The 25067-nt window shown below is 48.3% G+C and overlaps 1 protein-coding gene across 1 annotated transcript; it reads right to left on the bottom strand.

The window, feature by feature from the left end:
* Positions 1–1032: 1032 nt before the first annotated feature.
* LOC146191399 (solute carrier organic anion transporter family member 4C1-like) lies at positions 1033–24609 on the bottom strand. Its single transcript, XM_084600317.1, has 11 exons — positions 23516–24609; positions 17864–18078; positions 13463–13559; positions 12759–12880; positions 10961–11122; positions 10037–10126; positions 8674–8866; positions 6835–6994; positions 2984–3186; positions 2585–2649; positions 1033–1719 (listed from the first exon to the last, which is right to left on the bottom strand). Exons 1-11 carry the CDS (start codon positions 24607–24609, stop codon positions 1505–1507), a joined length of 2616 nt encoding a protein of 871 aa, XP_084456443.1. The 3' UTR covers positions 1033–1504.
* Positions 24610–25067: the final 458 nt, after the last annotated feature.

Consider the following 25067-nt stretch of genomic DNA (forward strand, 5'->3'; position numbering starts at 1 on the left):
TCCTCTCCACCCTTCGTCTGGCATTGATCGCGTCACAGCCCACCTTTGGTATACCGTCCCCGTTGAGGAGCGCGAGCCGCGGCTGCTGCTGCTACTTGTTCGGCCATGCGCGCGCTCCCGCCCGTGGCTGCGTGCAGGGGAGCCTACGGAGAGTACTGCTGGTTTGTGCTCTCGTATTCGAGTACGAGTCGGCGCTGTGTACAAACATGGAGTTCCGCGTAGTGAGTGACAGGACACCCTTGCCCGTCAGAAGAACTGTTGCCAGTTCTTTCGGCGCTTGTATATCCCCTGTTAGCAAACCGAACATTTAAACCGGCTGCTCAGACACACATTCAAGCTGCTAGTTTCTAAATGTTTCAAAAACATAATATGCCGGTAAAAATTATTTGAAGTAAGGTTTCTGAACTCTTAAAGGATAAAAATTTTGAAAGGCACAACACTGGTTGGTGGGCTACAAGCGGAAACGACTAGGACAGTGCGGACATAGCCGAGTAGGAATAGTTTAAAGCGTTTAATGTCCCGATACCACCCGGGCTATGAGGGACATTGTGGTAAAGGGCTCTGGAAATTTCGACCAGCTTCGTTCGCTAGGTGTACAACTTCGCACAGTTCTTCAGTGGCGTTTACAGGCATCTCTTCGTCCGCACGTGTTTCATTGCTTCCAGCTGTTTCATTTTCCAAACATCGATTAAGAGCGATTAAGTGACGCGGATTCTCTGATCTAATTCTCCCGAATTCATACTGTCTGCCAGGGAATGTCCCGACAGTTTTCTCTCGCGAGTGCAGTTAGTTTCGTACGTAACAAAATACGTGAAAGAGTCGCCACAAGGAGTCGGCTTGGCTTCTTTCTACAATTAATTTAGCGCCTGTTCGCTGCAGACGACACTAGCAGTTAAAGCTGTTAAAGCTCCTTCACTGGCTGCGCCCATCCTGCCACAACAGCCGCGTTGCACTGCAACCGGATGACGCGGATTAATCTCCAAGGGGGAGGGGGGGGGGGAGAAGCATGGTTAGACGACAGCATTAGCAGTGTCAACGGCTTTTAGTTTGGGTAAAGTTGACCACCGGAAAAATACCTAAGACATAATAGGTTGTCGAGCAGACTCGCAGCGCCGAAGGTGATGCACGCCGACAGAAGCTGTCCTAGAAATGCTAGAAAGAGGTAAGATGGTGTCGCCATCTGTAGGGAGGGTGTGGTACTTTGACGCATGCACACAACGTTCTGACGCTCAGCGCACCACGGTTGGATTACTTTGTACACAGACTGCAAAATACAAGCTCGTTACACAATTGCACTATCCCTGCAGCCACCCGGTGCCTTAAGTGCAATGCTTCTTGAGCGCTATAGCATAACTGTGCACTGCTTTGGGCGGTCAGGTTGTAATAGTAATTTTGCGAATAGAAATCCACGTTATAATTACAATAAAAACAGCGTTCAAAACATCTTGATGTCCGCAAGAACTGGCGACGCACAGTAACACGAAGATGTCACGTGACAGCGACGTCACTCGATGCCCTGGTGTTTGCCCAGCGCGGTGAGGGCAGCGTAGTAGAGCAAGATGGAAAACGTCTTGGCTGGCACCAAAAACTGTAGCATGCTGAGCGCCAGGAGTTCGTTGTTGTAAATGAGACAGGCGCCCCTCTCGCTACACTCTTCCTGCCACAGCAAGCAGCTGCCGTCAATCACGGAGCCCAGCAGCAACGGTGCCGGGATGTTGCCTGCACGAGATAAAGAGGAGGGGAACAGGGTGGGGCAATCTGACAGTTTCCCGTACCCACATGTTTGTCGGATCCTATAAACCATGCGTTTCTCACACGCGACCGACGAAGCTGCGTAATGCGGTCCGCCGGCTCCCAAAATTCAGGCAAGTTGTTCCGAAAGCATGTTCCAGCTTTAAGAATCAGCTTTATACCACTAGACTAGCTATCTAACTAAAATCAACTATGCATTTTGTCTCTTGAGGATAGGTGACTGTGGCTTTAATTGTCGCACCTTTTCAGCACACTCTCCGATGCACCCGCGTCGTTTACATATACAAGCGAGCACTCACTGCACAGCCTTTCCTCGAAGATGAAGAAGTCGAGGAACGAGACGTCTTGGTGGATATTTTCTTATTCTTATTGGTATTTATTTATTATTTTACTGGTATTTTCAGCTCTATCATGGACCGCGAGGGATGAAGCTTTCTCGATGCGGACCGGATAGCGATACGAGGTTGACACCTCTGCAAACGTCAAGACCTACTAGCCGGACCGACAAAACGGAACGACTGGCCGAACGACCGTCTTGTCGACCAACCAAGGACTAGCTTAAGTCAGGAATGAACGCAACTCGATAGACGGGGCTTGGCATCCTGAGTATGTATTCGTAGTCTCCGCCTCCGTCTAACAAAGCGTCTTAATAAAACGTTTCTTCTTTCTCCGCCGCATCCTGGAAAATGGTACGCAGTTGCTGTTCTAGCACTCGCCTGAATCTGCAAGATAAAGCTAGCGACAAAAACGGCATAAGCATATTCCACCCATAACGAGACTAAAGTATTAACACAATCGACACGCATTACAACTCAACACTGCGGGTACCTACCAACTAAGCGAATGGTGACCCACTTCACTGCAAGGCCCACCGCTCTCTCCTTCTCTTGCACGCAACTGCAGTTAAGGGAAAAAGGTTGAGGATGAAGGTTGTGGTGAAAAATCACACTATACTTGGTAGGTGCTTCACAGTGTACGAATAATCTTTTTCTCACTCCACAGCGACCTGCGCAAGCGTAAAATTTAACTCGGCGTCCTTCGATTGGGAATAGAATCAATTATCTCTTGCAGGATTACGGAGGACAATTCTACTGAACAGCATCGACCTAACGTTTCGTCGAAAATTATGCGTTAATATGTCAGACTATTCGACAAGGTTAGCGACGGTGCAAAGCTGTTTTTCTGCAGCGGACACTCTACAAGCACCGAACCACTCTAAACTCACGCTTACCGCATCATCACTGTTATGATGGGGCCCGAGCTAAAGAAACTGAAAAAGACGCAGATGAAGATGGCGATCATGTAGATGACGAGCAAGTTGCAGTCGGTCGGGCATTTCAATCGTGTCGCCTCAAAATCATATGCAGAAGCGTTGCTGGTAGACGAGACCTGTGCGGACGGAACGCACGAGCAGTTCCTGTACACTTGCACCTCCTGCAAAAAAACAGAGACAAATCAGGACGGAAGACTTTCACACGCACACACGCACGCACACGATACACTAAATGCGCACGGGTTGTGCGTGCGGCCTTACCTAAGACGGTTTAGGCTAACTAGATTGCTGTTGAGATGTGTAATGGAGCTTCAACACCCGGAATGATCAGGAATTAATTGCAAGGATGAAACTTATCCCTTGCCTCTAGAAGTCTGAAGAGGCGTTGCTCATCTAGACGTGCCCCAACCAGCAGTACTATCAAGGTTTCACACGTTGGCCTCAATAAAAAACTGCAAATTAACACGCAAAAATCTGTACAGAATAAAAAATAAAAAGAAAATATATTCAGAACTTATGTGCTGGTTGCGTAAACCGCGAAAAGTAAACAAAAAACAAGCGTAAACGTCCCCATACTGCACCTTTCCTCACAAATTATTACTTAGAACAAGGGCATTACAAGGTTTGCTGATGAAATTAAAACGTCACTGACCATGGTCAAGAAAAAAAAAATCCGAGATTACTGCAGAATTTTAATAATAGCAATTGGTTCACAGTAAGAAAAAGGCACAGTATTTGTCACACTTGTTTCTGTGGACACCTACAACGCACCGTAAGGGAAAGGAGGAAGGTGGAAGAGAAAATAGAAAGAGAGAAATAGGAGTCATAGTGAGGCTACGGAGTAATTTCGGTCACCTGGGAATCTTTAACGTGCACTGACGTCGCAGAGCACACGGACACCCATTCTTTCGCCTCCATCGAAACGAAGAGGCGTCCGTGTGCTGTGCGACCTCACTGGAGAAATGTGTAAGCCTGAGCGTTGAAGTGTCCGCGTGATGTGTCAGACAAATGTGTCACACACAAATGCTATTAACACTTAGCGCTTAGCATCATATATTCATGATAGTTCCCCGCGAAAGAGCCAAAGAAAAGCTTCGTTTTTTTGACCGTGGTCAGTGACCTGTGAGTTTGACGTAAATTGACATAACTAGTGGTATTGAAGGACTGTGATGTAACGCCTGCCGGCAAAAGCTCACCATCTGTGACTTTCGCAGAACAAAGCCGCTTTGTTTATTGAACCACGTAGGATGGTGGAAATATCGCCCATCTTTGTCTAAGAAATGTGAGAGATGTTTTCTGTGAGCATGCCCGCGTATAGCGTCTCTACCGCGTGCCCCTAGTGTAGTCCTCAGGTAAGCTTGCAGACTCTCGCCCCCTGCCGGCTAGTTGCAGTGTCCGAGAAACGTTTTGCGGCTTGTTAGCGCGCATCCCACCCGATGAAGACAGGGTTGCCCGAGGCGCGAGGTGGTTACGTGATCATGGGTGAGCTCGCTCCACCTGAATATACGGCAAGACACGTACTTATATGTGCATGATTGCAGGTACTAACTAATAACAACACCAACAGCAACAAGCCGCGTGTATGTGGCTTGTGGGATAGAGGACGTCCCGACTCGTCTGAATGCGTCTTATACGGCGGTATTGTGACCCCCCCCCCCCCCCCCCCCCGAATGCAACCTTAAAGGTGAGACTCTAAAGGACAAATTGTAAGTTATTTGCGTGACAGTAATTTTTGCAGAAAACAAAAAAGAGCGATAGAATATGGCTCTGTGAACTAAGCAAATTTCACCTAAAGCGCAGAAAATGCAGCCTATTTTTTTTATAAGAAGCAATGCATCTCCTCAGATTTATAAAGGGACCAGTGAATTACCGAGAGTAAATATGGGAAAAACATATGCTGGTTACAGAGCATTGGAACTGCTTCCATATAAATTAAAATTGACAGCACTAGCTGCTAATTTAGTACTTAACAAACCTCTCATATATTCTATTTTGAGCTCCATGGCAAAGCTATATCCTGCATTGACCGTTGAAAGTTCGAAAACGCGCTTTACCGAGTGACCTAACGGCTTTTGTGTAGGATTGATGCAGGATGAAGGTGCCTGACAGCAATTCTATATAGCTCATCAGGTTTTAGGCAGACGGTCGTTGTCACGTCTTGTGGACGTGAAAAGTGCTTTGGTTTCTCGGTTTTGTGCGGAAAAAAGCGCTGGATTTGTCGCCACGGCTTTAGAAAATGACATTTTATTCGCATGAAAAGGCATTGCGTTATCCACGACTTCGAACTTCCCAATTGCATTGACCGCCCAACCGGATAAAGCAGTAAGGTGGGCTAGTTGGTGTACATTCATCGTACGAATAGGGTAACTGGTTAAGCAGGGTTAATGGGAGGTAGGGTTTTAGCTTTGGAGGTGTTCTGTTAGATGGCACCTCGAAGAATGGAGTGAGGGAGGTATTCCTCTCCACTTATAGAGGAGTGGTGGGAGAGGACGGAAAGTGACTGCCATGAAAGACCCCCCCCCCTCTCTTTCTTTCTCTCTCACACACACACACACACACACACACACACACACACACACACACACACACACACACACACACACACACACACACACACACACACACACACACACACACACACACACACACACACACACACACACACACACACACACACACACACACACACACACACACACACACACGCACACACACACAATCCAAAATGAATTTTATTCCAATATATGGCCTTGTAAAATAGATAATGACTAATAATGACAAACGCAAATGAATAAATATGACGCAGCTAAGCAAGATGCTCAGCAGTTTGCTCAGGAAAGTTCAACAAAGAAATGCATGGCAAGAAGAAAAAAAGACAAGAAGTATAAGAGAAACAGCCATAAGAAGACCTCACGCTAACTAACTATTATCAGACAGTGATAATTAGGCGCCCCTTAATGTTTGCAGCGCATCTGGGATACATATGTGGCATGGGGCCTTTTAACTTCTATGGCCAAAACTACTATCACTAGCAGGAAAAGCCGGTTCCCAGCAAAAGGAAGAAAGCTGGGTTCACCGCGCCGCCACCGGTGGCACTTTTGGTAATCAAATTGTTAAGTGCATTTATGTGCTAAATTGCTTAACTCTCCCAATTCTTTTTTTTTTGTCCTGAATTCCATGCTTGGAGTCTGGTTTCTCCTCCTCGCCTGTTATGTGGTACAGCTTTGGAATAGGTAACCTCTTGCCGCTCCATCTGAAAACGACTCGGGATAGGTAGCAGGCTGTTGTTGTGGCTGTAGGAAGAAGGAAAAGAAAATGCACGGGCCTACTACTGGCTCGGTAGCTGAGCCACCTGCGCTGCCTCGTGCAGACAGAAGAGAAAATAGAGAAGAAAAAAAGGAAGAAGGAGAGAAAGACGCGCGCGCCACAACAACACCGTCGTCCACCACCGAAACGGTGGCGGGTGCAATGACGGCCTACAACAGATAAAAATTCTGTGGCAGGCTAGCCCCCGCCGCAAGCGGCGGTGACCTATCTGCCCCAGCCCCATATCAGGGGAGTACCGGGGAGCACTAGGAAAGAGCCTAAGGTGGTCGAAATTACTACGCGTAGCCCTCCACTACGGCTCGTCTTCCTCTCTTTCCACTTTGACTACCACCTTCCTCCCTTCTCTTACGGCGCGGTTCAGGTGTCAGCGCATGTGTGACAGATACTGCGCTTTTCCTTTTCTCTGAACCAATTATTAGTATCGGACAGCAGGCTAGGTAAAGTGCGCATCAGCGCGCGGTGGCAGCGCTTTGCGCTCGTACCCAGGTGCCATCCTCGGGGTTCGGGATGATCTCCCTCTCGGTGCATCCGGCGAAGCAGGGTGACGCATAGACCACGTTCTCCACCGAGCATATGGGGTCCAGCAGCTCCGCCCGGCAGCGGCAGTTCTCGTTGCATTCGTTAGTCAGGTCCACGGTGCGGCTGCGCGACCACCGAGCATCGCTCAGAATGCGCTCCACTCACGAGCACATATTCGAGTCGGCATGAGGTACCCCCTGAGCCGACGCCTTAAGAAAGTACCCCCGCCATGGTTTCGTGGGGCTAAGGGGTTCAACGCCTGCTCTCAGCAAGCAGTTACAAGCCATTTTATCGTCACTCAGGGACGTCGTTGCTGAGCTATCGAGACTAACACTTCTTCCTTCCTCTTCGAAATCCAATTACCTGCATTAGCATGACGTAGTATTGAAATTTGTACTTAGTCTTTCGCAAGAGAACTGTTCAGAAACTGCCAAAATAACTGAACTGTATTTGAGAACACTTACAAGATCCGTTCGATCCATTCAGGGTGGTTTTTATTTTTAGCGTTTGCGGTTTATTTCAAAACGAAGCGAACATTATTGGCTTGGTTGGCTTCGTTTATAAGGCTCTTGACGTGCAATATCAGCTACATCAAGAGCGGCCGCCGCGGCTGGGATCGAGTCGAGCAATCAAGCGCCCTAACCATACAGTGAGGTACCACGGTGGGTTGAAGTGTATATTACATCCGCGACAAATTTTAGTTAAAGCATAACGACTTGCAGGCTAATTAAATGGTAACTCTTCCGTTTTTTTCTTTATTTTTCTTATTTCAGGAGACCGTATTAGATGTTGCGAAACCGGAAGCCGTAAACATTGCTGAGCCTATGTTTTTAAATTTTCTTTATGGGCGATCTGGGCCAATGTATCTAAACGTCAAAAATAACGTCAAGCTCGTTGAGTCAGGCATTTATATTTTTTAAGGTGGAGCTCCGCTGCATTTTGTTAACTTCTTCACCATGGAGTACCAAAAAGGGGTTGTCTGTATTCGATGCATAACAAGTGCGAGCGACACCACTTAATGTACGATTCGAGAAAGCCAAATCGGCGAGCTTTCAGCCGCATATTTTTTATATACGATATTTCGACCCACACTGCCAATTTGAAAATTGAAAAACTTTGCACCTCTGGTGTTGAAGACTTTAAATTCACCCTAAAAATATAAAAATAAAAACAGTGTTCACTGAGCGCGGTTAAACATGTAATAATCAAGTTATATTAAGTGCATAATGTTCGCATGGCTGTACCCCCCCCCCCCCCCCCCCCTTATTTTCTCGATCACGAATAGCAGGTCGAATCCTTCAAGAGTAAATTAGTACCTGTATCCTACCACTATATGAGGCTGAAACTTGGAGGCTAACGAAATGGTTCTACTTAAGCTAAGGACAACGCAGAGAGCTATACGTAGAACGAAAAATGGCAGGTGTAACGTTAAGAGACAGGAAGCGTGCAGAGTGGAACAGGGAAAAAACGCGCACGACTATACAGTTGAAATCAAGAACAGAAATGGGCATGGGCAGAACATGTAAAGCGAAGAAAGGATAGTCGATAGTCGCAGAGGTTAGCAAATTAGATTCCAAGGGAAGGAAAGCGTGGTAGAGGGCAGCAGAAAATTAGGTGGGTGGGCGGGATGGTGAAGGTTCGAGTCGATGTAGCTTGCACATAAGCGGGTTAATTAAAGAGATACGGGAGAGGCGTATGTTCTGCAGTTTGTTTAGTCCGGCTGATGAATGCAACAACGGCGATGATGATGATGATGATGAAGACGACAGTGATGATACAGCGTCCAGGCGCAACTCTCTCACTTGCTGCTGCGGACGTCCCCACGGAAGAAGGTCGGGTTTGGGCAGTGCAGTGCGAATATCCACATGCACAGCCAGGGGATGATGCTCAACGCGCAGCACATTTTCAAGATTGTGCGGATAGGCAGTTCCATCTTGGATACCAGCGCGCCGCCCATCAAGGTGCCCCCAACGCCGGCCGGGATCAGTATGCAGCCTGCGATTACAGTGCTGTTGCCATTACATTCATCAAGGTGGACGGTATGCTTTGTTAAACTAAATGTCACGTAGGGATCCGCTAGCACAGTGGCTTTAACTCTATTTTCTTTAATCTCGTTAAGTGTGCTACCGCACATACACAGTGTTTAGTTCAACAAAATAAGGGGTTATTGTTTTTAAATGCAGAACGCAAGCATAGTATAGATGCTCAAGGCTGGCTTGTGACAAGCATATTTTCGATAACGGAAGTTCAAACGCCTTAATGTCGTTGCTGTTCTTGCCTTTGACTTTGACATATACACTGAGCTTTAAGCACCACAAATGCAGTTTTATGATCCCAAAATAAATAGACACGCAGAGCCCACTTTCGATCACACACTTATACTCAAATACAATCGACAGATGCTCCTTTTTCCGTCGCTTGATATCTGTAGGCGTCACCGGGTGCAACTTGACTGACATACATATTGTTATTACATTGTTCTAGAATACTGTAATCGTTATGTAATCAGTAGCGCCCTCTACGAATCTCTTCGTTTTTACTCAATAAATGCCACTCCCAACATGGAGAAGGCCAGAGTCATGTCATCCTCTCACCATGGCGTCTGTTCTGTATCGTATCATCTGACATTATCATAATCTGTATCCATCTAGATGTAACGCTTATCACCGACTGAAACTATAGCTTCTTTTCAGAAATGCACTGGCGGAATCTGACGCGACGGAATTCACCCTGGTCTCATTGCTGGTCATCGTATACTTAGAGCACATTCCAGTCACCATGCATTGAAGGGCCATGAACGTATCGTTTCACCTTGAGCCTCTTCGGCGGGCCCAGGAACGCGCTTATTGTAGTGAGCTCGTGGAAGGCGCTTCCTCTCGCCTTGCCAAATTATTTTAGACACTAAGTCATGGCAGGCTTTAGGGAGCGAAATGAAGACCATCCGCTCCCTCCCACAAGCGAAAAATTTACTACGAAAAATTGCGTTTTAACAAATTCTATCGACAGAAGCACTGCAGTGGACTCCTACACAGTCATCAACCTAACTACATCAACTACATACATCCAGTTAACCCTTACCACTACCAGCTGCGATCACCTTATCCCCGCCAGCTCATACTTGGCTGCTGCCAACTTTTCTGTGGAGCCTAAGGTGATAATCCTTACCCAGAGCTGCAGCTGTTCTTGAAGGGGTCATTGAGAATTCGGCCTCGAAAAACTTCACTGAAAATGCAGCAACGGCCGTACCGACCATGCCTGAAAAACAGTAGAGAAGCAGATACGAATATACTTTTATCGTTGCTTTTGAAGAACCGGCAGCACTGATTTCAATCAAGGCTTCATGCGTGCGCTGCTTAAAATCATGATGTTGCGGACTTGATTACATAAAATTAGGAAAGTGAGAGGCTCGTTACAATATACAAACGAAAACGCCAACAATCCAGTAAGGCATAGTGAATGATCTCTATAATGGTCAAAACGGGGAAACATACGTTACACCACCACCATTATAAACCAATAATTCATTAAGGCTTTACTTGTTTCGATGACTGTTTGCATCGTTCATACCCAGAAGGCAAGATGATTTAAATTTATACTTTAACGCATGTTGTCACGCAGTCATGACGGAAGTCCAAAAGTAAGGAAATCACCGAAAGGCTTTCTCAAGAAACGCTTCGGTTTTAAGGCGAAATCATTTAATGCCTTATACTGTCGTTAGCAAATGTAGGAACCCGGGAACTCGGGGCTCTCAATCATGTGAGAAAAATAGTATCCTCGGAGAAACAGAAGCTTTCGCAACATCGCAAAAACTACATGTGTACGAATTGTGCCAAATATATATGACACCATTTCGCAATTTCTTGCGTCTGAATAGAGGCTAGAAGAGCAAGACATACTGCGACTTCCAAAACTGCGTGGTCGTCTCGTGAGCACATTTCTGTGAGCTGCCACCTCACGGTAGCATACACTCCACGGCAAGATATGAAATGAATTAGTGATGCGTCTCAGGAGAGTAGTTCAAGCGCTCAGATGCACAACCTGCCCAAGCATCGTTCGCCCGAGGCGCTTCTTCGCGCGACTTCGACTCACATTCGGAGGCACAGGCGAAGGTGAGCATGACGAAGGGGATGTTCTTGAGGAGCGCCAGAATGGCGCGCGGGATGTCGCTCATGTACTGCCCGTACACGGTTTCCTCCCCGCTACGCTTGTTGCATGCGTGCAGCTGACGCACCATCTGGCACTGGTGGAATGCTGCACGAGATTAGCACGTATACGCGCACACACACTGTGTTGAGCTCCGCGTGACAGACAGAAGAACAAAGATTGTGTTTAGTCGGTACAACTTGTGGAGCCAGACAGCGCTGTTTGACAAACTTTGCCGAGTGACGCAGACGAAAGGCTAGCAACGAGACGTAGGCAATGGATAAGGAGATGCAATTCATGACAGTGTGGTGAAGGGTAGCTATTTCTTGCCCTGATGGGGCTGGGGCAGGTATGTCAACGCCGCTTAAAAGGGGCTAGCCTGCCATCAAATTTTTATCTGTTGTAGGCCGTCATTGCACCCGCCACCTAAGCCACCTAAGCGGTGGCGGGAGGACGACGGCTGTTGCGACGCGCGTCTTTCTCTCCCTTTTCTTTTTCTTTCTTTTCTATTTTTTCTTCTGTCCGCACGAGGCAGCGGAGGTGGCTCAGCTACAGAGCCAGTAGCAGGCCAGCGCATATTCTTTTCCTTCTTCGTACAGCCACAACAACAACAACATGACAGTGTGCTCTTGTTTGATTGCAATTAATTCCAACTCGCTTTCCTGGTTTCTAGTTTGAACGTTAAACATCCCAATGTGACTCGGGCTATGAGGGACGCCGTTATGGAGGGTTCCGGGTAATTTCGACCACCTGTGGTTCTTTAACGCGCGCTGTCATTGCACAGTGCACGGGTGCCTTGTTTTTCGTTTCCATCGAGACGCGGCGCAACCGCGGCCGGAATCGAAATCGGGTACTCCGGCTCAGTTCGACTATTTTTATCCAAATATTTTTTCTGATTCATATTTATGCACGATGCTGTCCGACACCAACGTTTTTAGATTCCGTCCGACACATTAAACCTTCACGTGAGCGATGATGTGATCGCTCATTCTCCGTATGTTATAACATCACGTAATTATGTCGCAGTCGAAAAAAGGCACATAAAGTTTATTCTGTCACAACAGACTTTCTGCGCGGTTTTCGGCCTTGAGCCTGTTGTGACAAAAGTAAATTTTTGCAATAACATAATTTTGTGCAGTTGCAACAGATAGGTGCTGCAGAAGTGCAGACTACAGGAAAGTACTGCAGAAAAATCTGAAATTGCGACAGAACTACAAACTTTTTGACACTGTTATAATGTCATGATATTACAAAGTAGAGCTCTAGCAACCGTATACATGTCACACAATCTGAAAATACAATTCTATTTAAGTGGTCCCACATACCTATGCTGACCGAAGTGAACATAGTGCTCAGTGAGCGGCCTCTAGACCGGCATCTGCTTATTCGCCGGACTGGGGAATCGCGAAGAGATGGTGGGGTCGGGAACTTAACGTTCCAATTCCAGTCCCGCCACATGTATCCCTCTAGCAATCAATATTTCTTGCCACTACCTTCACACAGGCATTGCCATCGACGATCTGCTTTCAATTACAGCCAAAAATACGTGGTTGCGCATGTGCACCACGTTACTATACCAATGTAATTAAGCAGATGCTCACCAGAAAGATAATGACATAGCTTTATAAAGAAAAAATATGGACACTAATCAGTGGAAACGCTTGTCCATATAGGAGAGAAGTCGGCGCTCTGATCTCGAAAACGTTTTCGTTATTAGGAAGCAATCGATATACGACGAACTTACACGGTAGGTGCTTGGGAAAAGCGGCCATCGGTAGGCTGACAATGGCGCCCAGCACAGCAGCGACCAAGAATCCGACCCACCATGCTCCGATCCACATCGAGCTCTGACTTGTGAGGCCAATGCTATGGAAAGCAACAGGAAGTGAGAGAACAGGCGTTTACACCACACATTACACGCTAATTAGCTATAACAGTGGCTTTGTTTATAGTGGTCTAAATCCCCAAAGCGACTCGAGCTATGCCGCAGTTGAGGACTTTAACGAGCACCGACCGAAAAGCGGCCGCTGCAAGGTAAGAGTGATTGGGACGCTGTCGACAGGTGGAGTAAGGTGAGGAGGGGTGATATCAATAATTAAAAAGTTGGCAGTAGAATAAAAGCTACGGCTATGAACTATACTAGCAATATTCTAAATGAATAAAACAGGCATTAAAGCTGGAAACTTGTTTCCCTACCATTGCACTTTTCTTACACTTCAGGGCCCTTTTCTCAAAGTCTACTGGATGCAGGATGCTTAAAGAACCGAGAAAGCCATGTTACATAATTACGGCTACATTCAGTCGCTTTAAGCAAAAAACAGATCTGTGTCTTCTTTCTTCCTCGTTTCAACCAGCCAGATGGTAAGCCCAGGTGGCATTATAAATCCAACTACGCATGGTTTATTCATGTAAGTGAAGTGCACGAATGCGAGGAGTGACGTCACTTACGAGCTGACATCTTTCAAGTCGACGAACACCGAGAGGAAATATCCGGCCACGAGGAACCCGAAGGCAGGTCCCAGGACGGCCATGGCGCTGTACGTTCCTTCGGGATGGGAGAGGGAGATTAGAAAAAAAAAAGCAATACGACGAACAAAACATGGACTGATGGCTACGATACTCGCGGTAATGCAAAATTCGAGAGCAACTTTTCAGCAATATCAGTTTTGCAATCAGATGAAGGGAAGAGTTTGACAGACTTATTTCTATATGTGCTAAGATAAACCTTAACCTATGTTTTCGTCTCTAATCAATCTTCAACTACCACAAAACACTTTCACATTGCTAGATTTTTACACAGCAGGTTTCGGAATGACACCTTCCTGCGCAGTTATGTTACGTCGACTTCGCTAATTCATACTTTTTACTTCTGTTAGCATACAGTCATACAGTCGTAAGCTACCACATTATATGAAAGACCATCTGCCATAGGTTTAAAGCCATACTTTAACAAAGCCGTCTGAATGTGCCTGCATGGTCTAATGGTTGCAAGATTGACTGGGAATACAAGATTCCTGGGTTCGATCCCGATTACTTTTTCCCGTTTGCAAGCAGACGATTTAGCAAATTCCACCACGGGTAGCAGTTTGTACCAGCTTCGTGTATGCAATCATCGTGGCCTATCATCTCCCATATGTCAGAGACAGGCATGCTGGAGATTTTTCGCTCTGAGCGCGCACCGCCATTGCCATACCCACCTCCTCCACTTGCTACCTTGATTTCCGCTTCGCCATCTTACGGCGCTGCCCTACTGAACACACAGGCGCATTCCTCTACACCGCCATTCTTTATCGCCCTTTTGTAGGGTGCAGCGCGCTCGTCCTAACTTCCTGGTTTCACGGAACTCCCCTTTGGCTTCTTTTCATAGCACCATGCTCAGGTTGTATGTACGTTTTTCAGCAAGGAATGCATAACTCGAATGGGGATGCAACGTGACGCACCCGCAAGGTGGTTATCGTGAAATGAGGCGGTTAGTTGTAGTAAGTGGTTATTTATTAAATAAATATAAAAAATTCTAGAGGACACTTTCGACCACTAAACTGCGATGAGGTGAAAACCATTGCGGGGTAAAGCACTTCTATCTCCCTTTCTTCTATTCCCTCCCACCTTCCTCCCTTTAAAACGCCGCTGTTTTTTTTTTTTTTCATTTTTTAAAAATTGATTCACAGGAAAGGAAACGCCGCTCATTCGTGCTGTACTGCGTCTTCTGTACTCTGTTTGGTACGGCTTTCGAGGAAGCGCCAAATGAAAGACTCAGCATGGATGCCTGAATCGGATACCAGGCGTCAGCTTTGTATAGGTACGAATGACGTCATGACCGGATGTGACGATATGTTTTATTACACATGAGGTGGTGAAGGGTGGCAGTTCCTGGCCCTACGAGGCTGGGACGGAAGGTCAACGCTGCTTTCGGCGGGGGCTAGCCAGCCACCGAATTTTTTCCGTGGTAGGTCTTCATCGTACCCGCCACTGCTTCGGTGATGGATGACGGCTGTTTTTGCGGCGCGCGTCTTTCTCTCTCTCTCTCTCTTCTTTTTCCTTTCTTCTCTATTTTCTCTTCTGTCCTCACGAGGCAGCGGAGGTGGCTCAGCTACAGAGCCAGTAGCATGCCCGTTCATTTTCTTTTCTTCCTACAGCCACAACAACAACAACCTTCAAGTAGCAGCAGGACTAAGTGTAGCTATTAATATACTGTGCCTTCATTTCTCCAAACATCTAACCTCTTGATGTGAAACGGAGGTGGCGAAAGGTGGCAGTTCCTGGCCCTACGGAGCTGGGATGGTAGGTTAACGCCGCTTGCGGCTGGGGCTAGCCAGCCACCGATTTTATCTGTTGTAGGCCGTCATTGCACCCGCCACTGATTCGGTGGTGGACGGACGACGGCTGTTGTTGCGGCGCACGTCTTTCTCTCCCTCTTCTTTTCTTTCTTTCTTTATTGTCTATTTTCTCTTCCGTCCGCAACAGGCAGCGAAGGTGGCTCAGATACAGAGCCAGTAGCAGGCCCGTGCATTTTCTTTTCCTTCCTATAGGCACAACAACAGCAACATGACCGGATGTGACGTCACCATGACGTCACATGCGGTCATGTGTAATAGTATGACAGATACCGCGCCTTTCCTTTTCTGTGAACCAATTATTATTATTATTATTATTAAAACAGTTTTTTGAGGACAGGGAAGGCGCTGTAATTGTCTCACTGCCCTTGCTCCCCCCTCCGTTAAGAGGGAATTAAATAAGCCCCCCGGCGGTGGCGCAGGGGTTAAGATGCCGGACAACTGTACCGGAGTTGCCGCCGCGATTTCGAACCCGATCGACCGCCGGTGGTTGCATTTCGATGGAGGAGAAACGGCTCGTCCATGTGCTGTGCGATGTCAGCAACAACAGCGCTCGTTAAAGGTCCCCAGGTTCCCAGGTGGTCAAAAGTATACTCCGCAGCCCTCCACAGTGGCACCTCTTTCTCTTTCCACTTTCCATCCCACCTTCCTCCCTTTTCTTGCTGCGCGGTCAGGTGTTCACGGAACAAGTGCGACAGATATAATGTACCTTACTTTTCCTATGCCCCAATTATTATTAGGGAATGAAAGAAGGAAGAGAACAAGGTGGTGTAGCGAAATTTCGCGGACGAATCTGGCCCGGGTCCGAGCCCAACCACGGTGCTCGCGTTTCTGTGGAGGCGAATGGCGAAAATTCCGACAGCACTGTAAAACATATATGCTACATAAATGTGGAAACCTGAGCCTTGCTGCGCACAGCGCATTGCGCTTGCTATCATTTCAGTATCAACTAAATGCGATGTGATGTGATATGAAGTGATGAGTTTTATGGCACATAGGCGACTCAGGCCGTCATGCGCCAAGAGCAAGGCTTGAAATCAAACAGATAAGAGATTTTACAGTTGGTTTAAAAGCTTTGCTTCTTTAAGGAAAGAAAAAAAAAACGTGGGAAATATCAATGAGTGACTTTTCTCCTGTTAGTAAGCTTGGGTGCAGTGGAGTGTGTTGTATTCTTTATAAATTAGTAAGAAGTGTTTCTGCCTTAGCCCCCGCCGCAAGCGGCGGTGACCCACCTGTCCCAGCCCCATTAGCACTCCCCTGATTGGGCTGGGACAGGTGGGTCACCGCAGCTTGCGGCGGGGGCTAGCCTGCCACATAATATTTATCTGTTGTAGGCCGTCATTGCACCCGCCACCGTTTCGGTGGTGGACGACGGCTGTTGTTGCGGCGCGCGTCTTTTTCTCCCTCTTCCTTTTCTTTCTTCTCTATATTCTTTTCAGTCTGCACGAGGCAGTGGAGGTGGCTCAGCTACAGAGACAGTAGCAGGCCCGTGCATTTCTTTTCCTTCTTCCAACAGCCACAACAACAACAACAACTTAGTTCAAGTTTTGTACACGTAATTCAAATGTGGTTGTTGTGAAAACTTCTCCGCTGAGTTCGCATGTAGGTACATGTCGTTTTGTGAGTATGAAGTTGTGTGTTAAATGAGTGTGACCGATTCGGAGGTGATATAAAACTACTTCGATGAAACGCTCTTGGTGAGTACATGATTTCCATTCCTCTATCACTGGCTTCACTAAGTGTAATTTGTTGCTTACTTCCTCGTCCCATGAATCCTGCCATTTCTCTTTCAGTTTTCATTGTATGAATTTTAGAACATCTTTATGCGGTATGCTTACTTTTTCTATGTTAGCGTTCCGAGGGGCTGAGGCGCATACATCAGCTATTACCACTGATCCCTACATGACTGAGCACCCAGCAGATCTTCACTTCTCGTCCTTGTGTTGTTACTGTTTTTATGCTATGTATTATTTTTCCTTTCAAGGGTAGCGTTGCATTTCTAGAGTGTAGTGCTGTGATTAAGCTTAGTGAGTCAGTGTAGATTATGCTCTTCATTATCATCGCTATTACCGTTATTACTGTTATCACTAAATGCAGCGTCATCGTCATTGCTACTATCATCCTCACGCTAGAGATGGCAAATTACGGTATGCTTCTCACGATCACGGGCGTGGTGCATTTGTTTCAAGCATTTGGCTGGAGATCCGAGGAATGGAGGTTGTATTCTATGTGGAGTCAGAAGTTTTATCTCTGTCCACGGTTTCTGCGGAGGCCACTAATAAGCTGTTAAATGATTTCGCGTTAAAATAGAGTCGCATGCTGTGCGATGTCAGTGCTTTTTGCCAGGTCGAAACGATGCCGAAGGCCTCCACTACAGTACCTCATTTTCTCACTCCACATTATATTACACAGAGGAGTGCCACAGGTACAGCTCTCTTCTTTCACCAATTTACAATTTGTAAATTTTATATGCAGCGCGTCAGAGAAGGACAAGGGGTGGGACTATACCGCTCACCGAGGAAGCAGGACGTGAAGCGGACGGGCAGGTTTTCGTCCAGGAAAGACATGCCGAGCGTGTGGAGCGGCGTGGCGCCCGCACCCTGCAACATGCTGCCGATGATGAGCAGGAAGCGGTAGTTGCGCATGCTGGTCCCCGAACTGCACGTGGCTAGCGTCATACTCGCCGGCGGTGGCGTCGTGTAGCACAGGTCCAGCATTTCGGTGCCGTAGCTGCGGCGATAAGGGAAGGGGAAAAGTGATCCCTCATGGCGATACGAAGGCTAAGCCTGTTGGTATGGTAGTGCAGAGCGCAGAGGCAGAAAGTGACGAGCTCGTACCCTCTCCACAAAATTTATTTGTCTTGATCTACTTCGTAGATGAGCGATGGGCCATTCTTAATTGTGATTCGTCAGTTTCTTCTCTGTGCTGCTGTATACAATGTGTACCATGGCGCAAGCACAGTATTGCATTCTTGCGAGCAGCACATCGACGCTTAGACATTAATGTTTGAGAAGGCCTTGACAGGGCAGGCATAAAATTACATTCATCTAGGACTATTTTAGTTGATTCCCTTAATTCAAAACAAGGTCATCACTGGCGACAGTGAGTTAAGGCTGAATCGCATGCACGCGAAAACTCACGCGAACGCGAACGCGACGGCGGCACGCGTCGCGCGAAGCCTTCGCGCGAACAGAAATGCCTGTGTCGCTGGGCTCGTCGCTCGGATCTGCCGAAATAGAAAATTTCGCTCGTTCGCCCGGAAGTAGCCGTACGTCACTGCCGCTCATTTCGCATGTTTTCTTTATTTTGCTGTGTTGCATTGTGATTGTGCATTACCGCGCAATGATTTCGCTTTGTACGAACAATGGTGGATAGCCAAGGATTCAAAGAACGTCTAATCGCAACCGAAACAGCAATAAAAACAAGGGGTCACGTGACTATTCGTGCCGACTACAGTGCTAGTTCACACACATTCGATACTGTTTGTAGTAAATACATTTCACTTTGCCGTGTTGTCGAAAAATAACAATAATTCTTGCAATAGTTATGACTGTTGTTGGATTTGCCAATAGTTTTGCGGTGTACTAAGCCACTATGCCAGCCAAATGCAAGCCACACAACCTACTCAGAGCGTTGTCGCCGTTTCGCTCGGTTCGCGCTGTCGCGTGCATGCGTATTCCCCAGTAGGCGACGGAGCGAACCATGATCGCTTTCGCCGCGCCGCCTTGTCGCTTCGCTCACTTTTTCGCTCACATGCGTTTCCCGCTTTAGAGTGAATCAGATAATAGTCAATGCCTGCGAGAGTTTTTCGGAGCCATATTCGTGGTGCTTCTCAGTGCACGCGATCCTGCCACTAGCAACGGGAGTGCCATACACACATCTTAGCCCTCGTGACCATACCCGGGAGGGATCGGAAGTCTATGACTATTTGTTTTCGCTTGCTTGTCACAAACCTGGAATTTCGCGATAATCTTCAAGAAGAGCCTAAGGTCGGTGAATGTAGAGTCACTAGATTAATTTTCAGTGTACCGCACGCGTTCCTTTTTCGGCGCCGCTCGGCTTGAAGGAAACGTTAGTGTCGCTACTCAATTTTGCCAGAACGGCAAACGCCATAATTTGCAGGGACTTTATATGGAGTGACGCGCTTCCAAATACTCCGGCCTTTTATTACCCACATTCATGCACAACGCGGTACGAAAAGCATTGTTTTCCTTTTATGCAACGGCCCATTCGAATATTATTTTTGAACCTAGCTATTTCAACCACGCAGAAGTTCACTTTAGCGTTTATTATAACGACGGCGCGGAGGCCTACACAGGGAACCACGGATGTGATTTTAGTGCTCTAAACGTCAGTCAAGGGCAGCCATGAAGCTTCGAAATCCGGTTGCGAGTAGAGGAGGTTCGCGGTACTCTGAACTTACCCAGTGAGCCTATTCGATTTTCTAGTCCTGCGGATTACTTGCTAATAGTTCCAGGCTTCCGCTCTGGAAAGAAACAGCTCGATGGCCACATGACCTCACCCCCTTCCAAGTCTTCTCGTGGGCTAGCCTCTCGATATCGTACCTGTCCACTGTCGTCTGCTAGCAGACGTTGCGGACATCGGTCAATACGACGCCGTTCTTTCGGTGTGATTCAGAGCGTACTTATCACGTGGCATCCGTATAATACTTAATATAAACAACAGGATCAGGGATTAATTGAAGCTTTTTGCGAACAGAGCACGACATGCTTGAATGCGAATCGTTTGGTAGAACTAAGCTGGCTGGGAGATAGCCATTGCTGCTCGCGGCAAAGTTCGTCCGAGGTCAAGTGGCCCAACCCGCTCTGTCTGTGTAGAAATGCAGACGAAAGCGCTTGCGAAATATTTACGATAAGCTTAAGCTGCTACAGCATTCCACCAACTGCAAAGCAGGTGAAGTTCTGGAAAGCATGAACAAACTACCCGTGCTCGCGGCTCTGAAATACGTCTATGTGCAGCGTATTACAAAAAAAAAATGAAGATGCAAGTTTCCAAAATCTCACTTGCTTGGAAACCATTTACTGAGCTCATGCCAAGGTCTAAAGGGAAGCTGAAACAATTTTCAAATTGCGAAAAATTCGATGGCTGGAAAGAAGGGGTTGTGTTAATCAGGTATGTTAACTTTTTCTGAATTCTGTCGATAAGAAAAAAAAGTTGGCAGAGGCTTAGCTTGGTTAAGCCCGGTAGGTTGCGAAAGCATCCTTAGCAGTAGGCGGCATCGTAGTCATGCGCACCGCCGTCTCGCGCGTGTCGGTCGCCGCTTTATACAGAACGTCATAACACCTGTGGCGCTCCTGGCGGAGAGAGCGGGAGTTAGGCCGCCGTTCATGCGCATCGCCGTCTCTCACGGACGGCGCAAGTTGGTCGCCCAGCTTTGAGGCGTGACGTCATAACACCTGTGGCGCTCCTGGTGGAGAGAGCGGGAGTTAGGCCGCCGTTCATGCGCACCGCCGTCTCTCACGGACGGCGCGAGTTGGTCGCCCAGCTTTGAGGCGTGACGTCATACAGAGGTCATGCGAAAGGTCATTTCATGTGCACCGCCGTCGCACCGCAAAGGCTTGAAAGTGAAAGTAGTATTGCTTTCGCAATAAAAAACGAAATCGCTTGTTAAAAGTGCGGCCACGCCATCGTCACTGCTGGGAGTGGCGGGGGCGGGACTCCGAAACTGGGGAAAAGGTGGAAGTGACGTCAATCTCGGAGTACTTTCCGGCAGGCTGGGCCGGCCACACGACTTGCACGCTTGCTCCGTTCAATCCCGCGTGTTGGTGATCGACGGATCAGCGCTATCTTCTGCTGGTGACGTTTGTTTTCTCCAGTTCGGTCTTTATGTGCTGAAGGTTCCACGTGTTCAAAGATTTCACGAGGTCAACCAACAGACACTCAACTCTTGCGGAGTAGCGCACCGCGCGCTTCGACGCCCTCCGAAAAGTGAGCCTCTTTTCGGGTCATTAGAAAACATATTCTGTGTGAGTGCGTGAAGTGATCGATGGCTATCAGCACGGCTCTCCGTTCTGTTAACATTGGTGGTCCAGGGGACATGGTGCTTCATAGTTTCCCAGAGGATAAGAAACTTTCAGCGCAGTAGGTCACTGTTATGAAAAAGAAACATTTCTTGCCTTTGAAATCAGCTGTGTTTTGCACTGATAATTTTCGTGTCGATGACGATCATCGAAAACTTGGCAGCGACTGCGGGCACTTGGGATTCCAATTAAATCAGAGGTAGTCCGGTGTCGTTCTGCCATTGTTCCCGCACCTAATTAGGTGAATACCGTTGTTGTACGGTTGGCTTCATAGTCGTTGCGCTGAACCGAAGATAACGACCTTAAAATGCGATTCGCGACTCACTGTTGTTACACAGCTCGCCACGCCATGGCCCCGTTCTCGGCTATCAATTACAGGTACAGCAAACGAAATTCATCATCGGGATCCCTTGCGCTAGCGTCAAGGAAGTGTGCTAAAATTTACTTCTATCTTAAATAATAAGCCCAGGGATAACGGGATGTCAAAAATGAACCCTTATTGAGGATCGCTGACTAGTACCGAGATGCTGGTAGGAGTGATAACTGCGATACAAGCAAGGTTCTCTTTCCAGTTGTGTAGCAGCAGTCGCCGGTGCGTCGCGGCTCGTCCTCTGCTAAACCGGTGCTGTAATTAATGATATCTTCATTTCACTGTGAGACAAAGAGATTGACAGTAAGGCAGTTCTACGAGTAGGCCGTTCACTACAGCGCTGCATGATCACAAAGCGTTGTCTGCCGTGGCGTCGATGCGAAACAATATAGGCCTAGAGACGACCAGGTAACCAGTTCTGAGCGCCCGTCTGCCGCGCTCACTGCCGGCACTTGGAGTGGGCTCGCAGCATCCGGCGCTGCATGTTTTGCGAACTTGTCAGATTTCATGCTGCGACTGGGACCGGACCGTTTTCGCGTTGCGTTGAACAGCACATCGCGCAAACTAAGCGGCAAAGACGGGTGGGCTTCAGCTGCAGTACGCGTGAGTGTCGTTGCGCCTTTGGGCGATACTCGAAGGTTGTATAAACGCACTGGGGACTAGGTTTGCACCTTATACAATGCCTATTTCATTTGTTGCTACTGAAACGTGATTTAGTGTGCAGAGGGCAGTTGTTAAAGCGGGCCAGCTCGTGCGCATTTCGCACTTGGGTGCCGATTGCCGACTTGTGCAAATATGCTGACTTCGCTTTTGCTGTCGACGTACACGACAACGTCTTTCGTAGCGTCGTTTTTTGGAACTGCTGGCTGCTCGAACGTGTACGGTAAGTGTCCGAACTGTTTTACATTGCAAAATAATCAATAACACTTTAAATCGAGCTGTCAAGTCACCTGAACCAACGCGCACGCAACACTGCTAGCACCGGCCGGGGATGCCGAGAATGGCGTCATGATGGGCCCGGCCAATTTGAACAGCGGCGTTTGCTTAAAGGGCGGACTCGCTGGTGCTCGTTTTCTGGGAAAAACTGCCGTTTGAGTTCATGTCTATCATTTTGAACTGTAAACTGCCCCACAGAAATAATTTTTTGATAAAAATGTTTGAGCTTCCCTTTAAAGCAGGACACTGCCTGCAGGAACACGGAGATTTCTCAGACTGCACCCTCAGGAGCTGGATCGGTAGGTGGAGTTTCTGGGCTGTGCTAAAAAGATCGATGACTCCAGTCAGCGAGTAGTCTGGTATTCTGCGGAATTGAAAACAATGTGCTCTATGTACATGCCTACTATGTTAAGATGCTATACTGTTAGACAATCTTCAAAAATTTAACGGACAGGGGCGTCCCAAACAGCGAGCGCATGGCGACACAGACTGCATGATCACTGTCGCTCATTATACACTCTCCATCACCATCAGCCAGAGAGCACTCACAGCAGAGAAAATTCCTCTCCGCTGTTCATCCATTAACCCGGTTCTGGGGTAGCCACTTGCCCCCTGCAAACGAACCTTATCTGCCTGCTTACATTTCTGCCGCCACTAGTTAGCTTGCTTTTCCTTGGGTTTGTCAGTCAACTTATTGAACTAATTATTAGCAAGCGCACCGAGAAGAGATTCCGATGTCGCTTGCGAGTTCAGCTCCAGCACTCGAGGCACAGCCACGTTGCCTAGGCAACATGCACGGCACGCAAAAGCTAATACTTACGCGTAGGAAGGCGCCAAGGCATATGCCAGGAAGAACATGAACGAGCCGGCCGATGCGAGAGCCATGCCAGAAGCGATGATGATTGGCTTGTTGCGCGTGCTTCCCAAGAAGGCCACGGGCACGATGAACACGCAGTTGACCACGTTGAACGCGCTCAGGATGATGCCAGTCTCGAGGCTGGTCAGGTTGAATCGTCTCTCAATGGTGGGTAGCACCACGCTCAGCACGCCGCTGTTGACGAAGCTTTGCGTGAACTCGATCGTGCACAGGCTCACCAGCACCCAGACAGGTTCGCGGAATCGCCGTAGCCACTGCGGCCGGTACCGGAAGAACCCGCATTCCTCTGACTCGTCCCGGTGCGGGAGCGCTGGCGAGCCTGGTGGATTGAGAGGGCACGACTGCCCCGTTAGGTAGCCGTGCTCATCGAAGTGGCCCAGTTCTACAACCGGGTACACGGGCTTCTGGGCAGGCGCTGAGAGGCCTTCCGCGACCGGAGTGCGGCCTGCTCCACCGCCACTTCGGGGCGACGTAAGTTGGGCTAACTGTCCGCTGGGGCGTACGTGGGCAAGCCATTTCGAAGGGACCGCCACGAGCTCGGGCGATCCTGCGGGCCCGATCGCCATGGGACGCAGGAACGGCGAAGGCGTCTCGCGCGGGTGCTTTCTGACGCAGGCGCTCGGCGGTGAGGCCAGGCGCCAGTCCTGACCCCCCATCGGCATTAGCGGTGGAAGTGCGGCCAGCTGCAGCACGGCGCGGTTGTGCGTTGGAGGTGGCGGCAAAGCGATGATCCGAGCTGGCGTCCGGGCTTCTGCGACCGCCGTAGGACCGGTTGGCCCAGCTGGCCCGGCTGGAGCGACGACAGGAGTGGTAGAGACGTGCTTTGGCTCTGGAACGACGACTGGAAACACGGGAGCGCTCGTCGGAGATGTAGCCGATGTCGGCGATGTCGGAAAGCTGGTAATGGCCGGAAGCGAAGCGCTCTGCAGTGCATTTTGGGCACTGGGACCAATGGCTGTGGCCGCCACACCTGTGGCAGCCGAAGCCGGCTGGACTATGCCTGGTGTTTTGGACGCTGGAGCCTTTTTGGAAGCCATTTCCAGTATCGATGAGGCTCGCAACCGGTTATTCGATATTGAGTTCCTGTTGGTGTCAAAAGGACGAATTCATGTAAAGCGCAAAAGCTGTTTCTCGTTCTCGTCGCTGACTAGTGATAAATTACCTCTGCGTAGGCAGAGACCCCGAGAATCAAAGCGTGCCCGCTTTTTAGCCATTTGTGGTATATATATAACTCATAACCAAGCTCAGAAACTTATTTCAGGATGGTTGTTACCAGCCCTGTTACCAGCTGGACCCAAACAAATGAAGCCACCCGTTAGAGCGTGAAGGTATATACAATGGCCCGGACCTCACCAACTTAAAACTCCTACCTTAGAAAATGAGGTTTTCGCGGCCAGCCCAGAGCAAAGAAGACAGAAGACGGAGCGTCGAAGCGTGGAACAAACGATCTCAACACGGTGCCTCAATTCTGGGAAGCCTTCTTCCTGGTTCCGCT

The sequence above is a fragment of the Amblyomma maculatum genome, chromosome 4, assembly GCF_055883805.1.
Source record: "Amblyomma maculatum isolate TAMU_Amacu chromosome 4, ASM5588380v1, whole genome shotgun sequence".
NCBI classification, from domain to species: domain Eukaryota; kingdom Metazoa; phylum Arthropoda; class Arachnida; order Ixodida; family Ixodidae; genus Amblyomma; species Amblyomma maculatum.